The sequence below is a fragment of the Myxine glutinosa genome, chromosome 4, assembly GCF_964187855.1.
Source record: "Myxine glutinosa chromosome 4, kmMyxGlut1.1, whole genome shotgun sequence".
Taxonomy (NCBI): Eukaryota; Metazoa; Chordata; class Myxini; order Myxiniformes; family Myxinidae; genus Myxine; species Myxine glutinosa.
In genome coordinates, this window is record NC_136264.1 from 26,374,666 (window position 1) to 26,394,652 (window position 19,987).

Sequence of the window (19,987 nt, forward strand, 5' to 3'; positions counted from 1 at the left end):
GTTAGATTTTGATCATTACCAATTTTCATCACTGCACTTGCTTTAATGTAAGCGTTTGTGGACATACTTGGTTAACTACAGTAATTTTTTCAGAGGTTATTGCATCATTCCTTGCAGTGTAAACACTTTTTTTCATCATTTCTGGTCTTTGGGTGTTCTGTACCTATCCCTGTACCTGAAAAAATTAAGTTTTAAATGTTCAAATGAAGTTTTTCCAATAGCAGTTCCAACTGCAGTATCATAAAAATAGATATTTAACGTAATTTGACCTTGACCTTGACCTAAATGCATGTCCTTGAGTTCTGACGATCTCAAAAGTATCACCAAATGAATGGGCATCCCCAATTTAGTTGGAAATGACACCTATAATGTTTTTCTACACTGTTTGGTTCCAAAATTAAGCGCGTTTGAACATTAGACCCGGTGGACTGGCGGCCAATTTGGATTTGACCTCTCACGGTCCTCAGAGGTCAAATCTGACTTCCCTCCACATCTGAAAATAAACCTTATGGTATGCACTAACTATGTTAAAAATTTCAAGCTTTTCTCATAAAATGCACAATTGTTATAACTAGGGCATGCCCGTACTATATCTATATCTAAAATTATATCCCCCCCCTCTATTTACATGAAATGGTTTGGTCCAAAGCGAACGGCTTGCGAGTACGGTGACAATCCCCCCCCTCTATTTACATGAAATGGTTTGGTCCAAAGCGAACGGCTTGCGGAGTTTGGTAAAGAAATCGCCATAACATGCACAAACGCGCAGGAAAGCGAAAGAATCGCAAATTAGTTTTAATTAGTTTTAAAACATCGTTTAACGCCAACATAGCGGCAACATAGTTTGCCAACGTGAAATAAATGAATACGCTCTCAAATGTGCCGTCCGAGGCAGAGTCTGTTCGCCACGTTCGGCACACGTGATAGCTCGCTGCTCTCTGATTGGTTGAATCGTTTTTTGGACATAGCTCGGTAACTACTTCTCCGATTAATATGAAACCTTGAAAAGGCACATCCTCGGGTCCCCAGCAATATACCTGGCAAGTTTAAAGTATATCGGACCCGTGGTTGTCGAGAAACAGCGGTCACAGACATACAGACATACAAACATACAAACATACAAACATACAAACATACACACAGAGATTACTGGAATTATAGATAGATATGAGAACTTATCTGCCGTACTAAGAAACCCAGTTTGCAATAAATGTTCCTTTTACATTAATCGTCCAACACTTTCTAAAATCCCAACTCACCCCTTCCCTCCAAAACTCCCCCCTCCCCCTCATCCCTCCCCTCCTAAACACCCCCCTCACCCCTCCCATCCAAAACTCACCCCACCCCATCAAATCTCCCACCTCACCCCTCCCCTCCCAAACTCCCCCTCCACCCCTCCCCTCCTAAATTCCCCCCTCACCCCTCCCCTTCAAATCTCCCTCCTCACCCTCCCCTCCCCTCCAAAACTTCCCCCACACCCCTCCCCTCCTAAATTCCCCCATCGCCCCTCCCTTCAAAACTCACCCCTTTCCCCTCCCCTTAAAATCTCCCCACCCTCAATTTTTCTCCAAATCTCCCCTCCAATTTCTCCAAACTGATGACTAACAGGGTTGGTGGCAGGAAGGGCATCCGGCCATAATACATTGCTTCACAAAGGGGACCACGATACCCGAAAAAGGCCAACCCCTGCTCCGCGGGGAAAAATGGCTTCTAAAGGTGGTTCTTCTCCCCCCTCACGCCTCCTCCTCAAAAACTTCCTCCTTCCCGCTTCCTTCTCCCTTCCAACTAATACCTCCACCTTCTCCAAACTTCTTTCTCGCTCTGCCCCTCAAACAACGCCTCACTGTGCCTCCTCCCATCACCATCAAACCTTTTGTCCTCCTCATCCTTCCCTTTCTCCTATCTCTTCTGCAATCTCTGACACACTATCAACAGCTCTCTCTACCTCCTCCTCTTCCTCATCTTACCCTCCCCTCCCCTGTCCTGTATCCGATGTTCCCCCTCCCTCTTCCTTAACGGTATGGACCTCAAACATCCAGGGCCTTTTGCTCAAACCTGATTGACCTTCGCTCAAACCAGACTTAATCTGCTTAACAGAAACTTTCCTCCTTCAAGATGTCTTGGTCCTTAGTATCCCTACCTGGTTACTCCCTCCTCCAGTATGATAGACCTGAGCCTTGTACTGGTGGTGGGGTTGCAATCTTTATAAAAAACTCTCTTCCTCACTCTCTTTGCACTGCCCTCTCACCACCACACCCCCAGGAGTACATCTGTCTACGGCTTTCCTTCCGCTCCCACCTTTTGTTCATATGTATGTTGTACCATCCTCCAAACAGTGATGACTCCATGTACATCTCGCTGTCTGACAACATGGACCAACTTCTATCCACTCATCCCAACTCTCTCTTCCTCATTTGTAGTGACTTCAACTGCCCTTTTCACCAATGATCATCAGCAAGGTCAGGGATTCCATCATCACTTCTGATGCTAAATCCTTTCTCTTCTCCAATGACTTCCTCTCAGATCACCAATTTGGATTCAGACCAGGTCACTCTACTCTGGACATGCTGCTTCTGCTGTCTCAACAATGGATGGAGGTCCTCAATGCCAAACAGGAAATCCGAGCTGTCTCCCTTGACATATCACGTGCCTTCGATACGGTCTGGCACCCAGCCCTGCTCACCAAACTCTCCTCCTATGGTATCCATGGAAACCTCCACACATGGCTTGTCGAATTTCTCTCTGGTCACAGTCAACGTGTGGCCCTGAGTGGAATTCTCTCATCTCCCCTTCCTGTTCAGGCTGGAGTTCCCCACGGCAGTGTTCTGGGCCCTGTGCTTTTTCTGATCTTCATCAATGATCTGTATGACTCTCTGAAAAATCCTTTCTATCTCTTTACTGATGACCCCACTCTCAGCCGCTTCATATCTCAAACCTCAGATCGGCAGGTAGCAGTCTCTTCGCTCTCTGCAGACCTGGACAATATCACAAACTGGTCAAACAAGTGGAATATGTCTTTCAATCCTGACAAATCTCACACTCTCAATTTGTCTCTCTGAAAAGACCGTCTGGACATCCCCCCCTTTCTCAACAATCCTCTCCAAGAAGTTCTGTCGCTCAAGCTTTTGGGTCTCACTATCTGCCATGATCTTTCCTGGGAAAACCACATTTCCAAGCTCGCCTCCAAAGCCAGTCGCCGTCTGGGCATCCTCCATCATGCGAAGTCCTTTCTGGGCACACCTCAACTCTTCACCACATACAAAGCTTTCATCCGCAGCTCAATTGAATACTGCTCTCCCCTCTGGGCTGGTGCTCCTGCCTCACACCTAGATCGGCTTCAGGCTGTTGAAACCAAAGCATTCCGAATCATTGGAATCTCCCATGATGAAGCTTATTCTGAGGGTCTTTCACTCTCTCACCGCAGGCAGGTTGGTGGTCTTTCTGTCTTCTACCGACTCCTCTCTGGCCGAGCTCCCCCAGCTCTTTCTGTGCTCTGTCCCCCTAATATTCCTGCAGGATGCACAAGATCTGCCAGCAACCCTCTTCTGGTGAAACGACCAAAATCAAGACTCTCTGCTCACCTTCACTCTTTCATTCCTCTTTTCTCCAGCCTCTGGAACAAACTCCCTCACTCTGTTCAATTCCACTCCTCCCTCCAGGTATTTAAAACAGCTGTTCACCACCATCTCTTATCTTGATCTTTTCTACCACTTTTAAACCACCCCAAATCCACCTCTTTCAATCTCCAACTTCTTTCCTGAAATTCCTCGTCGTGTTCATTTGCTTTATACCATGCACCCCTTAACTCCCCCCCCCCCCCCCCCACCTGCCCTCCCCCCAGCCCTCTCCCTTCCACAGATCTCCCAATGTCCTTGTTCTCTACTGTTGTTGTGCTTGTATGCTTTTCTCTCTCTCCCCCTCTTGTCTTCCACACCCTTTATTAGTCCCCTACCGATGTGCACCGGAGGGGACTATAGGTTTGCACTCCGTCCCTCCGTCTGTCAGTCTGTCCGTCTGTCAGTCCGTCATGCAAAGAACAGCTTTCCAGACTTTTTTTCTAAAGTCTTAAAGCTAATGATTTCAAACTTGGTACATGGTTTCCTCATGATAAGTTACAGACCATGTTCGAACTTCACGACGTTTCGATCATTTTTGACAATGTTATGGCACTTTGAACTTTGGTAATTTCCCCAAAACAGTTTTCCGGACGACAGACTGCCGGTAGGGGACATGTATTGCAGCGCAATACTCAGAATGCTTGTTTATTGTATGTCTTCGGGGTCCGTGCATGTTTTCGTGTGTAATGTCCTGTTTCATTCAATGTCCTGTGTAACATTCCAATCCGGATTCCGCTCCAACCACAGTACTGAAACTGCTCTCCTCAAAATCACCAACGACCTTCTCCTCTCCTCTGACGCTGGCAACCTCAACATTCTCATCCTCCTCGACCTCAGCGCCGCCTTTGACACCATCGATCACACCATCCTCCTCACCCGACTTGAAACCACCTTTAACATTACCGGCACTGCCCTCTCTTGGATTAAATCATACCTCTCTGACAGACGCCAGTTCATCTCCATCAATAACTGCAAATCCCCCACTGCTCCCCTCCCCCAAGGTGTCCCCCAAGGTTCAGTTCTTGGCCCCTCCTCTTCATCCTTTACCTGTCCCCCCTCGGTCACTTAATCCGCCGTCATGGTCTCCAATTCCACTGCTTCGCCGATGACATCCAGCTTTTCATCTCCACCAAGTCCATCTCCACCGACACCCACTCTATCCGGACAAACTGCATCACTGAAATAAAATCCTGGCTTCAAATCAACTTCCTTAAACTTAACTGTGATAAATCTGAAATAATCATCATTGGCCCAAAAACGCTCACCAAATCCACCCATAACTTTGCCCTCAACATCGACGGTTTCCCAGTATCCACCTCCCCTCACATCCGGAATCTTGGCGTCATCTTTGACCAAACCCTCTCCTTCGACAAATACACTAAACAGATCACAAAGACAGCCTTCTTTCACCTGAAAAACATTGCCCGTCTCCGTCCATCCCTCTCCTCCGTGGCTGCAGAAACCCTCATACACGCCTTCATCACTTCCCGTCTGGACTACTGCAATAGCCTCCTCTATGGTTCACCCTCAACAATCACCAATAAACTCCAATACATTCAGAACTCCGCTGCCCGTCTACTCACCCATTCCCGGACCCGTGACCACATCACCCCCGTCCTTTACAAGCTTCACTGGCTCCCCATCTCCCAGAGAATCCAGTACAAAATCCTCCTCTTGACATACAAAGCCCTCCATAACCTGGCCCCATCCTACCTGGCTGACCTCCTCTCCAGACACACTCCCACCCGCAACCTCCGCTCTGCTGGTACCAACCTCCTGACCCCCCCCCCCCCCCCATCCGGACCAAATTTAGATCCTGGGGGGACAGGGCCTTCTCCATCGCTGCTCCCACCCTCTGGAACTCGCTACCTCACACCATCAGAGACTCCTCCTCACTCACCACATTCAAAACATCACTCAAGACCCACCTGTTCAACACTGCATTCAACATTTAACCCACAGCATCTAACCCCTGACTATCTCCTCTCCTTCTCCCTCCTTTGTGCTTTGAATATTTCCCTATTGATTCTTCTTTTTTTGCAATTGTTTTTATGTTTTGCTATGCATTATGTTTTGCACTCTGTCAAAGCGTCTTTGGGCTTCCTGAAAAGCGCTATATAAAATAAATGCATTGTTGTTATTATTATTATTATTAATGTGTTAGCTCTTCCATGAGCCTTGACTCTGTAGACAAAAAAAGAAAAAAAAATAGGGAGGACTTGGTCTCCTTTTCACAACAGATGTGAAATATAGTCCAATTAGCCATCCGCTGCACAGAATGAGACGGGGTATTGAAATCACTTCTGTGTGTCTGTCTGTCTGTCTGTGTCTGTGTGTGTCTGTCCAGGCCATAACCTTTTACCATTTTAACTCTTGTCATCAAATTTTCAACAATGCATTATTATGACAACACGGATACTGCAAATTAATAATTTGGCAAAAGGTCAAAGGTCAGCATCACAGGCCGTCGTGTGACAAAGACAAATCAATTCGATTTTGGTTCAGGCAGTGAGCCTGAACCAAAATCTAGATCTAGATCCTGAATAATCTAGATCCAGCCTATCAGTGGGATGCAAAAGAAAACTGTTCAGCCTGACGGTTGTATGCTCATTACCTAGTGCCATTGTAGTTAAAATGTGTGTTGTTGACAACAAATCACTACATACAATCTCAACAAAATATATTACTCAATCACTCCTCAGAAAAAATGCAAGCAGTGTATTAGCACAAGACTCAATTGAGGCCTGAAGGCCAATTAATTTGATTAAAAAATTGTTTTAATCTAAACATAGTCCTCGACCTTTCTCTGGATGAAAGAAGAGGCCATGCAAAGTTTGGTTGCACTGGTTCATGCAGGGTCCAAATGCATATACAGACAAACACACACAAAACAAACAAACAACATGAAAAGTTTTTTTATTTTTATTTATTTTTTATTTATTTGTTTATATATATATATATATACTAGCAGAAGTACCCGGCATAGCGGGCGGGGGAGGGGAGGGAAGGGGGAAGGGGAGGGGAACAGGGGAGAGGGGAGGAGAGGGGGGGAGGGAGGAGTGGGAGGGTGGGGGGAGGGAGGAGTGGGAGGGTGGGGGGAGGGAGGAGTGGAGGGTGGGGGGAGGGAGGAGTGGGAGGGTGGGGGGAGGGAGGAGTGGGAGGGTGGGGGGAGGGAGGAGTGGGAGGGTGGGGGGAGGGAGGAGTGGGAGGGTGGGGGGAGGGAGAGGAGTGGGAGGATGGGGGGAGGGAGGAGTGGGAGGGTGGGGGGAGGGGGAGGTGGAGGGGGAGGGCGAGGGGGGTGGGGGAGGGGGAGGTGGAGGGGGAGGGCGAGGGGGTGGGGGAGGGTCGAGGGGGAGGCGAGGGGGTGGGGGAGGCGAGGGGGGTGGGGGAGGTGGAGGGGGTGGGGGAGGTGGAGAGCGAGGGAGGGGGGAGGGGGGAGGGGGAGAGGGGTGGGGAAGGGATAGGACAGAAAGGAAGGGGTAGGGGGGAAAGGAGGAGCATGGGGGAAAGGAGGGGGAGGGCTGGGGAGGGGGATGGGGAAGGGGTAGGGCAGAAAGGAAGGGGTAGGGGGAAAGGGAGGGGCATGGGAAAGGGAGGAGGAGGTGAGGGGAAAGGGGAGGGGGGAAGGGGAGAGGGTAGGGTGGAGGGGAAGGGGGGGAAGGGGAGGGGGAGGGGGAGGGGGAAAAGGGAGGGGGAGGAGGGAAGGGGAGGGGGAGGGATATAGATGGTTACTGGCAATCTGATCACATCCAGAAATGATGTAATCCACACAATTTATGTACTTTACATAACGTTTAATAGGAATACATGGCCGTGTAGATGGAATTCAGTTTGTTTGAAATAAATCACAAATATCAGATGAAAGTGAAAAAAAACCTATGTGGTGTGAATGGCAATGTTCCTCGCTCGAAATGTGAAAAAACTGAATTACGTGCGAACGCATAACTGTGAGATTATGGCGGCAAAGTTGGAACATCACGTGATCCTAGCAGAAGTACCCAGCATTGCCGGTGGGGGAGGGAGACCCGTACATTCGCCCTCTCGACTCAAGCTCGTATTCCATTCGTATTCGAAATCGAAAGGGAAAGGGGAAATCCTTCGTATTCGAATCGTAAACACGAATATGAATTAAAATTTAATTCATATCGCACAAAATCGACACAAAACACGATCGCATAAAGGTGAAAAACGCAATGGCTTTTCGCCCTGAATCACGTGCAAACGTGTGACGTGTGACGGGATGGAACATCACGTGATCGCTCTGAGCGAATCAGCGAGCTGCTCGCACTGGCTGAGATTAGCGGGTACTTCGCTGAAATGCGCTGAGGTAAATATGAATAAAAAATATGGATCTCGTCAAATATTGTCTCGGCCATGTTCGTCCCAGGCTCAATGGCCATGTCTATGCCAAATATCAAGCACGTGAGCCTCTCCGTTTCGGAGTCTATCGGTAACATCACACACACACACACACACACACACACACACACACACACACACACACACACAAACTGTGTTTTATATATACTAGGGCATTGCCCGTACTATATCTATATCTAAAATTATATCCCCCCCCTCTATTTACATGAAATGGTTTGGTCCAAAGCGAACGGCTTCCGGAGTTTGGTAAAGAAATCGCCATCGCGTGCACAAACGCGCAGGAAAGCGAATGAATCGCAAATTCGTTTTTATTAGTTTTAAAACATAGTTTAACGCCAACATAGTTTGCAAACGTGAAATAAATGAATACGCTCTCAAATGTGCCATCCGAGGCAGAGTGTGTCCGCCACGTTCGGCACACGCGATAGTTCGCTGCTCTCTGATTGGTTGAATCGTTTTTTGGACATAGCTCGGTAAGTAATTGTCCGATTAATATGAAACCTTGAAAAGGCACATCCTCGGGTCCCCAGCAATATACCTGGCAAGTTAAAAGTATATCGGACCCGTGGTTGTCGAGAAACAGCGGTCACAGACAAACAAACGTACAAACGTACAAACGTACAAACGTACAAACGTACAAACAGAGATTACTGGAATTATAGATAGATAAATATATATATTAGATATAATGCCAAAATTAAGTATTTTTCCATACCCCATGTTGTCACAAAGACCAAACTTGCAAATGAAAACTGGGGAATAAAGTAGAAAAACAAGTACAGCTACATTAAAAGTACACCACCCCCATGCCAAATAAAAAATATCATGCAGCGCGGCATTGCAGAGGCGCTTCGGCACCCGGCGATACCGCCGTGCAGCTCATAGAGACTGCATTGGGAGGGAGAGGTGTACAATAATTGATTTGATTAATTGCATAGTTAAAATCAATAAATAATGATTGTAAAATATTTTCTTAATCAATTGGTTAATAACATACCGAAATCAGCAGTGTTTCATCTGAAGCTGTAACTTTTTGAAAATTAATTAAATAAGTAATTAAGCAAAAAAATCAAATAATTAATTGATTAAGCAATAAATATAATTAATCAATTCATTGATTAATCAATAAATCAAAAATATACTTTACAGCCACATCACTTGGTCACTGTCGAGTCCAAATATTCGCTTCCTAGCTTAAAAGGTGCCTGAGATATTGCCCAGATGAGAAAGAAAATAAATAAATGATTAATAATGAAAATAAATATATAATAATCGTAAAGTAATTGAATAATTAATCAATTGGCTAATAGAATACCTAAACCACCACCGTTTCATCCGCATCTGTAACTTTAAAAAAATTAATCAATCAAGTCATTAATCAAATAATTAAATAATTAATCGATAAATTGATTAATCAATAAATCAAAAATAGCCTTTACAGCCACATCACTTGTTCACTATTGTGCCCAAATTTCAGCTTCCTAGCTCAGATGGCTGAGATATCGCCCGGACAAACAAACAAACAAACAAGAAAACAAGAAACCGGAGCGAAAACTGAGTACAGTACGCCCTTTCAGCGCGTGTCATCGCCAGGCCCCTTCGGTGCCCGGCAATGACGTCATGCAGCACCTGGAGAAGGAATAGGAAAGGAATGGTGTACAATATTTTGTGCAAGGGAATTCAGTGCCCACAAAAAGAACATTAACCATTCAACTCAAATGATTCCTAAAAAGGAAGAGGGAGAAATCAGGCTTGAGGAAGGATTCAGGAAAAACAATACCCTAAATCAATTAAATGATGGACACCCGTGCATAAAAATGTTCAGCTTCGTTCGTGCACAGGCCAGTCAGTAGATTTTGTAAATCAGTGAACCGAGCTGCAAACGGCTACTATTGGTATGGCATCGGCCAAGCATAATAATAGTAACAGACGATCCTCCTCATGCCAGATATGTCAAACAAAGGCTGCCGAGGCAGTTGGCTAGGAGGCACAATCCTCAACTTTCATTGACTAGGAGGCACAATCCTCAACTTTCATTGGCTAGGAGGCACAATCCTCAACTTTCATTGGCAAGGGGGCACAATCCTCAACTTTCATTGGCTAGGGGGCACAATCCTCAACTTTCATTGGCTAGGAGGCACAATCCTCAACTTTCATTGGCTAGGAGGCACAATCCTCAACTTTCATTGGCAAGGGGGCACAATCCTCAACTTTCATTGGCTAGGAGGCACAATCCTCAACTTTCATTGGCTAGGAGGCACAATCCTCAACTTTCATTGGCAAGGGGGCACAATCCTCAACTTTCATTGGCTAGGGGGCACAATCCTCAACTTTCATTGGCTAGGGGGCACAATCCTCAACTTTCTTTGGCAAGGGGGCACAATCCTCAACTTTCTTTGGCAAGGGGGCACAATCCTCAACTTTCATTGGCTAGGGGGCACAATCCTCAACTTTCATTGGCTAGGGGGCACAATCCTCAACTTTCATTGGCAAGGGGGCAGAATTCTCAACTTTCATTGGCTAGGGGGCACAATCCTCAAATTTCATTGGCTAGGAGGCACAATCCTCAACTTTCATTGGCAAGGGGGCACAATCCTCAACTTTCATTGGCTAGGAGGCACAATCCTCAACTTTCATTGGCAAGGGGGCACAATCCTCAACTTTCATTGGCTAGGGGGCACAATCCTCAACTTTCATTGGCTAGGGGGCACAATCCTCAACTTTCTTTGGCAAGGGGGCACAATCCTCAACTTTCTTTGGCAAGGGGGCACAATCCTCAACTTTCATTGGCTAGGGGGCACAATCCTCAACTTTCATTGGCTAGGGGGCACAATCCTCAACTTTCATTGGCAAGGGGGCAGAATTCTCAACTTTCATTGGCTAGGGGGCACAATCCTCAACTTTCATTGGCAAGGGAGCACAATACTCAACTTTCATTGGCAAGGGAGCACAATACTCAACTTTCATTGGCAAGGGGGCACAATCCTCAACTTTCATTGGCAAGGGGGCACAATCCTCAACTTTCATTGGCAAGGGGGCACAATCCTCAACTTTCATTGGCAAGGGGGCACAATCCTCAACTTTCATTGGCAAGGGGGCACAATCCTCAACTTTCATTGGCAAGGGGGCACAATCCTCAACTTTCATTGGCAAGGGGGCACAATCCTCAACTTTCATTGGCTAGGGGGCACAATCCTCAACTTTCTTTGGCAAGGGGGCACAATCCTCAACTTTCTTTGGCAAGGGGGCACAATCCTCAACTTTCATTGGCTAGGGGGCACAATCCTCAACTTTCATTGGCTAGGGGGCACAATCCTCAACTTTCATTGGCAAGGGGGCAGAATTCTCAACTTTCATTGGCAAGGGAGCACAATACTCAACTTTCATTGGCAAGGGAGCACAATACTCAACTTTCATTGGCAAGGGGGCACAATCCTCAACTTTCATTGGCATGGGGGCACAATCCTCAACTTTCATTGGCAAGGGGGCACAATCCTCAACTTTCATTGGCAAGGGGGCACAATCCTCAACTTTCATTCGCAAGGGGGCACAATCCTCAACTTTCATTGGCTAGGGGGCACAATCCTCAACTTTCATTGGCTAGGGGGCACAATCCTCAACTTTCTTTGGCAAGGGAGCACAATACTCAACTTTCTTTGGCAAGGGGGCACAATCCTCAACTTTCATTGGCTAGGGGGCACAATCCTCAACTTTCTTTGGCAAGGGGGCACAATCCTCAACTTTCTTTGGCAAGGGGGCACAATCCTCAACTTTCATTGGCTAGGGGGCACAATCCTCAACTTTCATTGGCTAGGGGGCACAATCCTCAACTTTCATTGGCAAGGGGGCACAATCCTCAACTTTCATTGGCTAGGGGGCACAATCCTCAACTTTCATTGGCTAGGGGGCACAATCCTCAACTTTCATTGGCAAGGGGGCACAATCCTCAAATCAACTTTTGCAATGATGATATTTACTGTTAATCATGTTTGGAGGAGAGGGTGGGAGCTGTGATGGGAGTTATAAATATTTTGCTTTTTTGGTTCCTGGGGCACAAAAGAACTAGAAAGCATGTCGAGATGCAAAGCCCGACTGCATCCATTTGTATTCAGTTGTATGCTTCCTCTTCTTCTCTATGCTCAAAATAACGAAAACAGTTTAAAAAAACTACTCGGTAGAGCGCATACCTCCGCCAGGTTGAACAGATTGTTTTCTATCCCACCGATAGGCCAGATCTGGATTCGGACCTGAACCAAAACCTAATCGGCTTCTTCTTGTCACCTAACCAACTCATCCCCCAAGTTTAGTCATAACTAGTCCACAACTTTTTAAAATATCATGTTATACAAGTATATCGCTTTTCAGCAGATTTTTCAGCAGATTTTTCAGCAGATTTTTCAGCAGATTTTTCAGCAGATTTCATGTGAAGAATCACTTTTAAAAATTCAAATAATTCTCATATTTCCTAATCCATATTCAGATATTCATTCGGTCTTGTCACACACACACGCTGTATGTGACAAGTGTGTGACCATCTGTGTGAAACCAAGTTCCGTTCAAATCCGTCCATAACTTTTTGAGATATCCTGCTATGTATCGTTTTTGGCCCGATCCCTCAATGGTGAAGAATCACTTTAAAAATTCTACTAGCCGGATCCGAATCCGGATCTTCACTAAAAATCTAATCATTTTGTCCTTGTCCCATACGCGACATCTCTGCCAAATTTCGTCTGAATCCGTCAACAACTGATATGTCCACATTTGAGATTTGCTGTTCACAGACAAAAACAAACAAGAAACATGTCGTGCATAGCACAATACTTGTGAAATCCCGAAAATAAGTTGTTGGCCTATGATGACCTGAAAATACTTGAGGGTTGAATTCAGTGTACAGATATGCTACTCCTCTTAAAATTTCAAGTCAATCGGATGTAAATTGAGGATTTCGTAAATCTGGCCTGTGTTGACCTTTTGGCCTATGTTGACCTCAAAAATAGTTGGGGGTTTAATTCATTGACCAGATAAGCAAATCCTCTTCAAATTTCAAATTAATTGGATAAAAATTGAGGATTTTAGAAATTCGACCTATGTTGACCTTTTGGCCAATGTTGAACTTTTGGCCTATGTTGACCTCTTGGCCGATGCTGACCTCAAAAATACTTGGTGGTTGAATCCAGTGACCAGATATGCTAAGTCCTCTTAAAATTTCAAGTCAATCGAATGAAAATTGAGAATTTTGGCCTATGTTGACTGCTTATAAACAACAACAACAGGTATTTTAAGGCCATTTTCCATGCTAGAGCGGGGGTTAGCCTTGCGGGCCCCATGACAATCTTCTCCATTTTGCCCTATTTTCTGCATCTCTCCTTGTTAACCCCCTTGCCCGCATTTCTTCTTCCACCACCTCCTTGCCAAGTTAACCCCCTTGCCAAGTCTTTCTCGGTCTTCCCCATCCTCTACTTCCTTCTACATTCATTTCCATCACTCTTCTCAACCAGTCACTTTCATCCTTCCTCAACACATGACCAAACCATCTCAACCTGTTGCTCTTCACAGCATCAATCACACATATCACATATATCACAGCTTATATATCGATTATAATATATCGCTTTTCACCCGATCTCTCAATGGTGAAGAATCATTTGAAAATTAAATAATTCTCATATCCGAATCCATATTCAAATCTTCACCAACATCGAATTAATTAGTCCTTGTCACACACCCAACCGGTCCACCAAGTTTCGTCCAAATCCGTCCACAACTTTTTGAGATATCCTGCTATATATCGTTTTTGGCCAGATCTCCCAATGGTGAAGAATCACTAAAAAAATTATACAAGTCGGATCCGAATCCGGATCTTCACTAAAATCTAATCATTTCATTCTTGTCACATACGCTACCTCTCTGCCAAATTTCGTCCGAATCCGTCCACAACCTTTTGAGATATCTTGTTCACAAAAAAACAAACAGACAGACAGGTGTGATAACATAACCTCCATCCACCTTTGGTGGCGGAGGTAAAAATACAAAATGAAAATCGATGATTTAATGCAGCCGTGACCTTTGACATGTAGATATATAAAAAAAATCAGCTTCTAGCTTTTGATTGGTGAGCCCATCATGTGACCCAATATGCAAATTTTTTAAATTTCAGGTCAACTGGACAAACATTGATAATTTTATGCAACCTTGACCTTTGACCTTTTGATCTAAAAACAAAAACAAGTAACTCCTACCTTTTGATTGGTGAACCACTTCAGTGACCCGATATGCAAATTCTTGACATTTTAGGTCAATCGGGTGAAAATTGGTGATTTTCCGCAACCTTGACCTCTGACCTTTTGATCTAAAAACAAAAACAATGGACTCCTACCCTTTGATTGGTGAACCACTTCAGTGACCCAATATGCAAATTCTTAAAATTTCAGGCCAATCAGATGAAAATTGATGATTTTTTCAAATAATTAATTTTATTTTCAAACAATAGCAAAACAAGAAGATGTCATGCGGAGCACGATACTTGCAAAATCCGCCCTCCGCCCCAAAGTTTTCCATTGATACAGCAAATTGTCCATTTCATGAAGATTAAAAATTGCGATATTGATCAAAGTTCGGGTCAACAGAATCAAAAGTGACGATTTTTCAGATGAAAAATGATGATTTTAGAAGTTTGACCTTGAGTTGACCTTTGACCTTTTGCCCTCAAAAATCGATGGTTTCCCAATTCAGTGACACAATATGCACATGCTGTTTAATTTTCAAGTCAATCGGATGTAAATTGAGGATTTTAAAAACTTGGCCTATGTTGACCTTTTGGCCTATGGTGACCTCAAATATACTTGGTGGTTGAATTCATTGAACAGATATGCAAGTCCTCTTCAAATTTCAAGTCAATTGGATGAAAATTGAGGATTTTAGAATTTTGGCCTAAGTTGACCTTTTGGCCTATGTTGACCTCAAAAATACTTGGTGGTTGAATTCAGTGACCAGATATGCAAATCCTCTTCAAATTTCAAGTCAATTAGATGAAAATTGAGGATTTTAGAATTTTGGCCTATGTTGACCTTTTGGCCTATGTTGACCTTAAAAATACTTGGTCGTTCAATTCAATAACCAGATATGCAAGTCCTCTTCAAATTTCAAGTCAATTGGATGAAAATTGAGGATTTTAGAATTTTGACCTATGTTGACCTTTTGGCCTATGTTGACCTCAAAAATACTTGGTGGTTGAATTCAGTGACCAGATATGCAAGTCCTCTTCAAATTTCAAGTCAATTGGATGAAAATTGAGGATTTTAGAAATTTTGCCTATGTTGACCTTTTGGTCTACGTTGACCTCAAAAATACGAGGTGGTTGAATTCAGTGACCAGATATGCAAGTCCTCTTCAAATTTCAAGTCAATTGGATGAAAATTGAGGATTTTAGAAAGTTATCAAAGTTGGTGACCTTTTGGTCTATGTTGACCTCAAAAATACGAGGTGGTTGAATTCATTGACCAGATATGCAAGTCCTCTTCAAATTTCAAGTCAATTGGATGAAAATTGAGGATTTTAGAAATTTGGCCTATGTTGACCTTTTGGCCTATGTTGACCTCAAAAATACTTGGTGGTTGAATTCAGTGAACAGATATGCAAGTCCTCTTCAAATTTCAGGTCAATCGGATGAAAATTAAGAGTTTTAGAAATTTATCAAAGTTGGTGACCTTTGGCCTATGTTGACCTTTTGACCTTTTGAACCCAAAAACAATAGGCTTCTTGCTTTTGACCAACTCTACCGTTTGGTGAAGTTTCGTGAAGATTGGTTGAAAATTGAGACCTGTAGGCCAGTCACAAACAAACAAACAGACAAACTATTTTTGAGATCACAATAGGCCAATGGCCAACAACAATTTCAAATCTTTAAAATCCTCAATTTTCATCCCATTGACTTGAAATTTGAAGAGGATTTACATATCGGCTAAATGAATTCAACCACCAACTATTTTTGAGATCAGCGTAGGCCAAAAGGTCAACGTAGGCCTTTTGTCAACAACAATTTCAAATCTCTAAAATCCTCAATGTTCATACGATTCACTTAAAATTTGAATGGGATATACACATCAGTTAACTGAATTCAACCAACAACTATTTTTGAGATCATCATAGGCCAAAAGGTCAACATAGGCCCAAGGTCAGCTGCTTTTTTCAAATTTCTAAAAGCCTCAATTTTCATCCGATTGACTTGAAATTTGAATAGGATTTTCATATCAGCCAACTGAATTCAACCACCAACTATTTTTGAGATCATCATAGGCCAAAAGGTCAACATAGGCCCAAGGTCAGCTGCTTTTTCAAATTTGTAAAAGCCTCAATTTTCATCCGATTGACTTGAAATTTGAATAGGATTTTCATATCAGCCAACTGAATTCAACCACCAACTATTTTTGAGGTCAAAAGGATGCTCTACTGAGTGGCATTCTACTTTGTACTGTTTTGCCAAGTGTCACTCTATGAGTGATTTTTCATTTGTCTGTCTGTCTGTTTGTGAACAAGATATATCAAAAAGTTGTGGACGGATTTAGACGAAACTTAGTGGACCGATTGGGTGTGTGACAACGACTAATCGATTAGATTTTGGTGAAGATCTGAATGTGGATTCGGATACGAGATTTATTAAATTTTTAAGTGATTCTTCACCATTGAGATATCTGGCGAAAAGCGACATATAACATGATATATAAATAAGTTATTGATGAATTATGACTAAATTTGGTGGACGAGTTGGTTAGGTGACAAGAACAAGCCGATTAGATTTTGGTTCAGGTCCGAATCCAGATCCGGCCTATCATTGGGATACAAAACAAACTGTTCGGCCTGGCAGAGGTACGCTCTCTACCGAGTGCCGTTCTAGTTACATCTGTTGTGAAAAGGAGACCAAGTCCTCCCTATAATCAAAGTATCCACCTCAGATTTGGTAAGGGCTCACAATTCATGAACCAAGCTGTGAAGGTGTGTGTGTGTTGTGTGAGTGTGTGTGATGTGTGCAAGACACACGCACACACACACACACGTCCTTTTATGCATCTTGCCCACTCCCCATCCCCATCCTGAAATGTTTTCGGCGCGGATAGGATCAGGCGATAGGAGTGAAGGAAGGGGACTTAAGCAGGCTGTATATGAGTGGATATGTCAATGATTCAATCATTTTACATTCATCATAAATAGTTGGCCGATTTCAATGCAAAAAAAACCAAAAAAACCCAAAGAAATACTGAGGCTGACAAAGCGCATATCCTCCCTATATAGCTCAACGTAGGCCAAATTACACCTTTCAACATTTGAACCCAACTTTAACATTCTTGAAAGTTAAAGACACACCTTTCAAGAATGTTTTGTACCAGAACAAGATAAATCCACTTTCACTTAAATATTTCGAGTTTAGAAAGTTATCACTAGAGTTACTATTGTTTGATGTACAATTTGCTATGGGTTTGGAATAAAAAAAACCATTTGTTGACCTCTAAAGGTGCCTGCAACAGAGCTACCCAAGCCATGCGTTTACTTAAGAGTGGTGACACAAACCGTCTGGTCGATAGCAAACTGGGCATCCAGTAAGTACTTCCGCATGTTGCTGTCGTCGTGGACAAAAGAGCAGCTGTCGGTTTGCAGCAAGGACACTTGGACCTCCATGATGAGGAGCACCGGCAATGCCAGCCTGTCTGCACCACATAGGCAAATCCACTCAGCACATGTTGGCTTAATAACTGAACAAAGAGGCGGTCACTCACATACACAATAACACGTGCGCACACCTCGTCTGCACCAACATGCATGTATGCATTTACACCAAGTGAAGTACTGCTATACATACCTGAACGAGGCCTAGGGCCTAGTGCACTTAGCTTATGTCCCGACACACAAGCTTCAGCAAGGTGCTATCAGGGTGTTTGACTGTCTCAAAACTTTGGTGTTGGGAATAAATATCAGTATCACGTGTTTAACTGTCTCAGCTCAGGTGTTTGGGTGTTGGGCTGGAAGAATTGCATCCCCTTTGAACTTCCTGCTGCCCCGTCCAGTCACTCAAACTCCTGGGCCTTAATATCAGCCATGATATTTCTTGGTCCAAACACTTGTAGGTTGGCCTTCAAATCCAGTTGTCAATTTCGCATCCTCCATCATATGAAGTCCTTCCTTGGCAGACCTGAACTTTTATCCAGCTGGACAGGCCCTCACCTACAGCTTAGGGTACTGTTCTCCCCTTTGGGCTGGCACTCCTGCCTCTCACCTTGCTCAGCTTGACACCATGGAAACCAAGGCCTTTCAGATCATTGGAAAGTCCCTTGATGAAGCTGAGCCCATGGGCCTATCATGTTGCCATCACCGACAGTTGGTGGTCTCTTTCGTCTTCTACCGCCTCCTCCCTTGTCTTGAACCCTCTGCTCTTTTCCCCACACCCCCAGGTTACCAGCCTGTCTGCCCACAGGCCACATAAGGTCTGCCAAAGACCCCTTTCTGGTGAAACTCCCAAAATCCAGAATCACTGCCCACTCATTCGTTCCTCTTTTCTCCCAACTGTGAAATAACCTTCCACATTATCCTCAATCTCATATATTCTTCACTTCAGATTTACAAGACAACTGTTAAACCACCAGCTCAGACCAAACAAAAGCATAATATTTTCTACCCCAATTACCTCTACCCAAGCCCAACTCTTTCCAACGTTCCTGTTTTACCTTCCTGAGAGTTTGTTTCTGTATCCATATTGTCCACCCCCCTGGTCCTCATTCTTCCTCACATCCTTCATCTTTGAAGTCTCTCTCTATTTTGTCCCTCATCCCAGCTGTTGTGTGTTTCCCCCTCTCCATCTATTGTTCGGTTTGTTCTGTTGCTTCCTCATCTGTTCTATGTTCTATAACCTCTCCATGAGCCTCGACTCAGTATATATATTTTTTAATCTTCAGCTCATCTAGTAAATCAGCTCCAGACATTAGGGATAGTTCCGCAGAGCTCTGTCCGCCCACACAGAGTCTGTTGCCAAAATGAGATCATCTTTGCAGCAAGCTCAGTCATAACTCGGCTAAACTTTCCACTTGTCTGAAGTCTGCAAACTATGAATCGTGACATAAAACTTGTCTTTCTCTTTGCTGAGGATAACTACCCATTGGTGGGTCTACAGTGTCAACACTGCCAGCTACAAGGCCTCTTCTTTCTTGACGGACATATTTGAGCTTCACGTGATTGAAGATTCATCATCATCTTAAAATTGCAGGATGCTCAACAATGCCACCTGGGGGGCGACAGTTTTGCTCATATTTGAAAGGTGGATCTTCAGGCTTCATGGAAGCTTTAGGCTTAGGTAAACCAGGTAGGGCCGGTTAACGCAGGTGATCGCCTCCCTTCTCTCTGGTCACTGATCCGCTCCTTCGTCAGTCGACTGCAACTAAAACTGTCGGCAAGGAGCTCTGCATCTCGGAGCACGCCGTACTCCGCAAGGGGACGTAAAGCCGGTTGTACTGCCTGCATTCAAGTTGTAATTTGGAAAATCAACCAGAACGATCTGTGGGACAAGTTTTATGGAATTCCCATTCGGCCATTTTTTTTTTTAAGGAATGTTTACCAAAGCTAGTCGTGCATTGTTGTAGTTAGCAGACATGCCAAACAGAGCGGTTCATAAGTAACTTGAGCGGCGTATTACAAACGGTACGATTGCACAAGGGTAAAGAATATCGCGAGTATGATTTCTATGGGTTAATAATTTAAAGGGGATTCTGGGTGCAATGCATACATGCACCTCAGTCCCACAATCCCAGAGCACCGTTTCGATCCACCACTGTTTTTGATCACTCCAGCAGAGGCACAGTGATCGTGCCCTTGGCGCGCCACATCGGGCGTGGTGTTGGCCAATGACGTACGCACTAGCTCTGTGCAGTGTTGGCCAATGACCTACGCACTAGCTCTTTGCAGTGTTGGCCATTGACCTACGCACTAGCTCTGCGCGGTGTTGGCCA

The 19,987-nt window shown here is 44.3% G+C and overlaps 1 protein-coding gene across 5 annotated transcripts in view; it reads right to left on the reverse strand.

Annotated features, from left to right (window-relative positions):
• LOC137424518 (erythropoietin) overlaps positions 1 to 19,987 on the reverse strand; it is a 107,760-nt gene that overhangs the window by 86,945 nt on the left and 828 nt on the right. For 4 of the 5 annotated variants that reach the window (XM_068112044.2, XM_078775535.1, XM_078775534.1 and 1 more), the window contains exon 2: positions 17,562 to 17,698. In XM_068112044.2, coding sequence (XP_067968145.1) covers positions 17,562 to 17,698 — 137 coding nt within the window. The remainder of the gene's footprint in view (positions 1 to 17,561; positions 17,699 to 19,987) is intronic. The other variant, XM_068112047.2, reaches the window with a different exon arrangement.